Below are 6787 nucleotides of genomic sequence, written 5' to 3' on the forward strand. Positions count from 1 at the left end.
TGGCCCAAGGGTGGTAAGATATAGATATAGCTCTCATATATATCTTCAACCGAATTCGGGTTTATTATGCACCCAATTGGCACGAATTATGACCTTCAAACGGCCATTCCCGGCGAAGCGCTTGCTTGAGGTGATCAACACTTTGGTATTTTTTAGTGCCATCCTTGCTTTCCAAAATACTCCAGACACAATAGTCCAACGGATTGGTATCCGGAGAATTTGGTGGCCATTGTGCACTGGAAACGAATCGAGGAACCTTATTTTGTAATCATTCTTGGGTGGCGCAAGCTGAGTGCGATGGTGCTGTGTCCTTTTGAAATGTCCAAGGTCTGCGGCCAAAATGTTTGCGTGCCCAAGGCTTTAATGCATCCTTCAAAATAATTTCGCGATTAATACTAGCGAAGAGCGACCATCGGCTGTTATGGCGGCCCACACCATCACCATGACCGGCACTTGAGTTCTGGTGGCCAACCGAAGGTGCACATTTTCAGCTGACCTCTTTGGCAAGTGAACACGATAATTTTGTTTGTTTACAAACTGCTGAACAACGAATGTTTTCTCATCGGAGAAAACCGAATCCGGCAGTTCACCACTTTCGGCCAAGCGAAGCGACTCTTTAGTTCTTTTGAGTCTAGTTTCTTTCTGTTGAGGTAAAAGTTCTTGAACTTTTTGGAATGGCAATGGCTTCACCCCGAGCTCATTTTTCAATATTTGGCTAATGGAAACTTCGATATATTCAGCTAGAAGGCTGTAGCATCCATTACGAACTTCAAATACGACATCTCAAACAATTTCGGTGAGTATTGTACCTAAAATCGTCAAAATACCGAATATAGGGAGGTACTGATATATTTATACCTGTAATAACTCCTAATTGTACCATGGTCACAACTAAAATTCGTCCATATAAAACACGATGTATACAGCTTCCTAATATGGATTATTTGATCTTGCATTCTTAAAAAAAATTGCATATCATCTATCAGGTAGAGCTCACCATTAGTAGTAACGATATAATTTCCAGCATCTTGAAGAAGAGTGCATTGGTAGATTTTGCAATGAATCTGGCTGATCTTCACTCCGTTCATGTCCAACAATGTGAATTTGGTGCGAAATTTAGTCAATCTAGCCTCTTCAGTGCGGCGATTAAATTGACAAAAAATAGAAGAAACTGAAGATGTTTCATAGCGAATTAATACACAAACCGTGTTTGAGCTGTTTAAAACATAGTACAATAAGGAGATATAGCAGCTTCGTAAAACTGCTGGAATACAGCCCGCTTCCTGTCAGCGTTATTCAAAATTAGATGCAACAATTTGTTTGCATTTATTTTATATTTCTCCTCATTTTTTAAAATGAGTTAAATAGCACGAAAAATATATGAAGTGCCTGGATTTTCTCTCAAAAATATGATCTATACTGTTCAATATTTCATTTCCATGGAATATGTGATTAGTATCTATAAGAGGTGTCCCGCAATTTACATTTCTGCAAATCATTGATTTTGAATATATTTTGTTGTTATTTTTCAAAACAAATAAATACATAAACACAATTTGCATAAAATCGTCCACACTTAGAAAAAATTTTAATCAGATGGTAGCTCTACCATCCCTTTTTATTTAACCATTGGTTGAATTATATATTTAAAGATTTGTTTGTGACAGAAAGAGTAAATTTTGTAACATACGTAATTTGTAAAAAGTATTTGCAACTAAATTTAAACATTTTGTATACAATTTTCTTATAATTGAATGAATTGATTGGTTGCTACGGAACCCATCGTACATTGAACAGATATAAAACGTTTTCGACACTAGTTCCTTTGCATTTGCAGTAAACAAACAGCTGCTGGGTTGGGGAGAAATCATATTTTTAGAACCCTTCTTTTCGTGCGAATTTTTCGATCTATTAGAACCCTATTGCAATTGTTGTTTTTGCTTTGTTTTTCTCTTCGCCTTTGTTTTGTGTCCCTTTGTGTGTCAAAGGAATTTCAGGAATAAGTCTCAGTGAAATGAAAAATCTAAATTCCCAGCAAATTGAAATGTTTGAAACAATTTAAATCAATTACAAAACTAATACTAATTGTGTGTAATGCTACAAAATATTTCACTTTGTGTTATTAAAATCGAAATCGATTCACTATCATCTGACGATTCGGGTAAGAAAAAAAAAAGAAATTGTGCAAAATTTCAAAGTCCTGCAAAAATTGCTATTTATTTGTAGAGGACGCAGGTGCTGTTTCATCAGAACATCCCCATAATCCGCGTGTTCTTAAGGAACGCGAACGTGATCGTGGCCTAAGGAAATCCTCGCAAATCATCATTGAAACCTACACGAATAAATTGTGGTCGGAAATCGTTGCCGGTGACGACAAGGACGAAATGAGTTCGGTCAAGGATCACAAGAAATCATCGGCAGCCTTGACGGAAAAACGTCATCGTGAAATGCCCACCTCGAGTTCGTCACGTGAAACGACCCCGCTGGAAGAGGGCCAGTGTGCCTCGGAGCTGCCCAAGGAAATTGGTTTCTTTTCAGGCAATCCAAGTGTTGAAATTACAAATGGTATAATACATTTATATAAGAAAAAGTATGAGCGGAATTCTAGTTGTTGTAAGAAATAGAGCTAGTAATGTTTTTAATTTTTTGATTGCAGCGAACGCAAGGAAATCAAGGATGCACCCTCAAATCAACTCTGTCTCTTGGCTGTACCGGCCAGTTTGAGCTGCCATGATCTATTGAGTTTTGTTTCTCCATGTCACACGGAAATTCAACATATACGCATTGTTCGTGATGGCTGCCCAAATCAATTTATGGTCTTGTTGGAGTAAGTAGAGTCTTCCCCAAGAAGGTGTTAGTTTTAGGGGTAAAATTGTGTGTAGAACCTCCTGTGAGGCCCTTTTCATAAACAGTACAAAAAGTCGGCATATTTTACGTTTGGAGAACGATTGTGAGATTGCTTCCATTTTTACACAGGCTGTTCCTTAGAAGAATTGAAAGAGTCTTTTTTATCTATAGATATTCCTAAAATACCAATTGTCTTTAAGAGAAGAAAATGTAAAAAATCTATGCCTATGAGGACTGTATGGAGAAAGCAGTTGTCAAAATATTCTGCTAATAGAAGTTGTTTTTTTATGAAAGCTTCTAAAGTACCTTTCGTCCATGGAAGACATTTAAAAGATCTGCTGTTTATAGTATATCTAACTATCCTCGAATTATGAAAGGCATCCTCTCCCTAGAAATCATGTAAAAGTCTTAAAAGTCCTTCGATCTATAGAACTGTAACAGATCTGCAGAAGAACTACAAATTTTTAGGATTGTAGAAACCCTTTGAAACATATCGTTTTAATATTACCCGTATAGGTATCCTATCTACCGAGGTCCTGTAATATGACTCGTATTTATAGACACATTAAAGGTATTCTTTCCGTACACCTGTGAAAGGTATTCTGCCTTTCAAAGACTTACAAAAGTATTTTGTCTTAAAAAAACGTGTAAAAGTCTTCGGTCTACAAAAGATCTGCAACAATTCTTTGGTGAACAGAATGTTATGAATGGTTGGGACAAAAAAAAAAGAGTTCTCCTATCCACATAAGATCTGTGACAGGAATCACATTTGAAGAAGACCTATTAAAGCTACCCTTTCTGTGCCGGACTTTCATATATAGAAGGTGTTTCAAGGGTCTTCTATGATGTTATTGTTAGAGGGCCTTCTTGTCAAGTCATTTATGAGAAGAGTATGTCAAGAAGTTCTCCTATCTGTTAGAGTACTTTAAAGTAGTATTTTATTATACACTCCACCTTGGAAAGGAGGGTATATTAACATTGTGATTCAGTTCAGAAAAAGTCATCGTAGACCCCATAAAGTATATATATTCATAAAAAATCGACATAAAAGTCGATTTAACGATGTCCGTCTGTTGGAAACACGACACAGCCCACATTATTTGACGTAGATATTCAAAATTTGGCAGAACAATTTGTATTGTGTCGAGGATGGTTGGTACTGAAAATTATATATATCGGTCCACGGTATAGCCGCCATATAACGGTACCTCCCGATATTCGGTATTTTGATGATTTTCGCCACATTTTTCAACGAATTCGTCTAAAAAGTGACATATATAAGTCATAATGGGTTCTAGTTTTACATCCGGAACATTGCATGTATAGGTCCATGTTTTCGTACAGCCCACATATAACGGTACCTCCCGATATTCGGTATTTTGATGATTTTTGCCATTTTTCACAGATTTGTCTAAAAATAGGTCTTTGTGGTTGATAATGGGTTCTAGCTCGTGTGGCGAAACATTTTATGTATAGGTCCATGTTCTGGCATAGCCCTAATATAACCGTATCTCCCAATATTCGGTATTTTGATGATTTTAGCGACATTATTCGCCGGAGTTATTTTAAATTCCGTATTTAGAGTTCGTAATCGATACTACAGCCTATGAGAGAAAATTGTATGTGCGGGTCCACGTCTTCGTATACTCCCTATATAAGGGCACCTCCCGATATTCGGTATTTTGATAATTTTAACTTGGTATTTGAGGTTCGAAATGGATACTACTGCCTATGACAGAAAACTGTCTGTGCTTGTCCACGTCTTCGTATAGCCCCCATATAACGGCACCTCCCGACCTGACAGATTCAGCGGAATTGTTTTAAATATGGTGTTTGGGGTTCGTAGTGGATACTTCAGCCTATGACAGAAAATTGTCTGTGCAGGTTCAGTATTTTTAATTGTTTCTAAAAGAGGAACTTCTCTTACCCCTTGTTTTGAAATACATCATTGATTTATTGAGCAAAACTAAATACTCCTTCCTCGACCTTCTTCTTTTCAGATTTCGTTCAAATTCATCAGCATTGGAATTTTATCAAACCTACAATGGCGCAGCATATAATTCTTTGGAACCAGATTCCTTGTGTCATGCTGTATGGGTATCGGAGGTTGAAAAGGGTGAAGATGGCCTGCCACCATTGGGTCACACAGAACTGCCCACTTGTCCCGGTAAATTAATTTAAAAACTCCCTCAAATAGTCACTCAATATTCTTCTTTTATTCACAGTTTGTCTGGAGCGCATGGATGAGAGTGTTGACGGTGTCCTGACCATACTGTGTAATCACGCTTTCCATGCCAATTGTCTCATCAAATGGGGTGATTCCACCTGTCCCGTTTGCCGTCATGTTCAGACTCCCGAGCTGATGGAAAATTCCGTTTGCATGGAATGTGAGGGCACAGATTCATTGTGGATTTGTTTGATATGCGGTCATGTGGGATGTGGACGTTATCAGGGTGGACATGCTGCCGCCCATTATCGTGCCACAAATCACACTTTTGCCATGCAATTGGGTACCTCATCGGTATGGGATTATGCTGGTGATAATTTTGTTCATCGTCTATTTCAAAATAAAACCGATGGCAAATTGGTGGCCACTCAGGCACCCAACGATGAGGGGGAGGAGAAAATCGATTCAATACAATTGGAATTTACATATCTGCTAACATCTCAGCTGGACACACAGCGCAAGTATTACGAGGAACGTATGGAACATTTGGAGAAGGAATGGCGTGATTTTCGCTCCACACTTGAGGGAGCCCATGGCAAAATAGCCGATATGGATCAGCGTATCCAGGCATTGACCAAAGAAAAACAGACACTGGAGAGGAAATTGCAACAGAATAATACCAAGTGAGTCAGGGAAGGGAAATTGTATAATTTAATTTTAATATTTTTTCTTTTTTGTAGGCTCAAAGAGGTGCAAAAACAATTGGTCGAAGAACAAGAAATATCTCGTGCCTTACAAAACAACCAGACATGTTGGCACACCAAATACAAACAATTGGAAAAGGAATACAAAGAATACAAGGAAACGAAGGAAACTGAATTGAGTTCCATAAAGGAACAACTACGTGATATTATGTTCTATATGACGGCACAAAGTCAAATTGCCGAATCCGAGCTAAAGGAAGAAATTGCAGGAGGCACTGTGGTATTGCCAGAGGCGGCAGCCACAACAAGTGGTGGTTCAGCACAGAAAAATCGTCGTAAAAAGAAACATTAAGGTATTGGCGGACTGTAGCGTAAACTGAAAACAATTCTGTTTCCAATTCTGTTGGTATTGGTTTAAAGGTCATGGTATTGGCGTTTATTTTTATGTGATGGTTGGCGTGTTGCCTCTAATCAAAGTTGTATGTGAAATCACCGCATCCATAGAGACAGATGATTTATCTTCAACAAATACTAATGTATTTTAGCTTTTTATATGTTTATATTTATTATTAAAAATGAGTTTGAATTGAAAAAAATACATCAATATTTGTTTATTTCTTTTGGAGCTGAAAATCCTTATCAATTCTTTCGTGTGAAATGAAAATCCACATCTTCAACATAATGTCTCCTAAATACGAATACATTTTGTTGTTCTGTATAACATAGACTTGTCGTATTCTTCTCTGTATAAGATACACTATTGGTATTATTATAAGGCGAAATTTATCGCCTTGATATATGGAGACTTCTCGGTATATAAGAAAACTTTTGTGTGGGACACCACCTGCAGAAGGGAAATGAATAGTGGACACGGAAGGCCGTATGCTGTTCTTTTTACACCCTCCACCATACAGGGAGAGATGCAAAAACTGCAACAAAAGTCAAACGCCATTATTTTTACTTTTTTTTAAATTTTATTAAATGAAAGCATAAAATGTCGGAAATAGCATCAAATTTTAGAATATGTTTAGATTTGTTCGAATTGGTCACCTTTGGGACGAATTATGGC

At 37.5% G+C, this 6787-nt stretch overlaps 1 protein-coding gene across 1 annotated transcript; it reads left to right on the forward strand.

Annotated features, from left to right (window-relative positions):
• Positions 1-1776: 1776 nt before the first annotated feature.
• Positions 1777-6316, forward strand: LOC101897126 (BRCA1-associated protein). Its single transcript, XM_005188906.4, has 6 exons — positions 1777-2161; positions 2227-2590; positions 2657-2827; positions 4848-5014; positions 5073-5697; positions 5755-6316. Exons 1-6 carry the CDS (start codon positions 2095-2097, stop codon positions 6068-6070), a joined length of 1710 nt encoding a protein of 569 aa, XP_005188963.2. The 5' UTR covers positions 1777-2094; the 3' UTR covers positions 6071-6316.
• The last annotated feature ends 471 nt before the right edge of the window (positions 6317-6787 follow it).

The sequence above is a fragment of the Musca domestica genome, unplaced genomic scaffold, assembly GCF_030504385.1.
Source record: "Musca domestica strain aabys unplaced genomic scaffold, Musca_domestica.polishedcontigs.V.1.1 102, whole genome shotgun sequence".
NCBI classification, from domain to species: Eukaryota; Metazoa; Arthropoda; class Insecta; order Diptera; family Muscidae; genus Musca; species Musca domestica.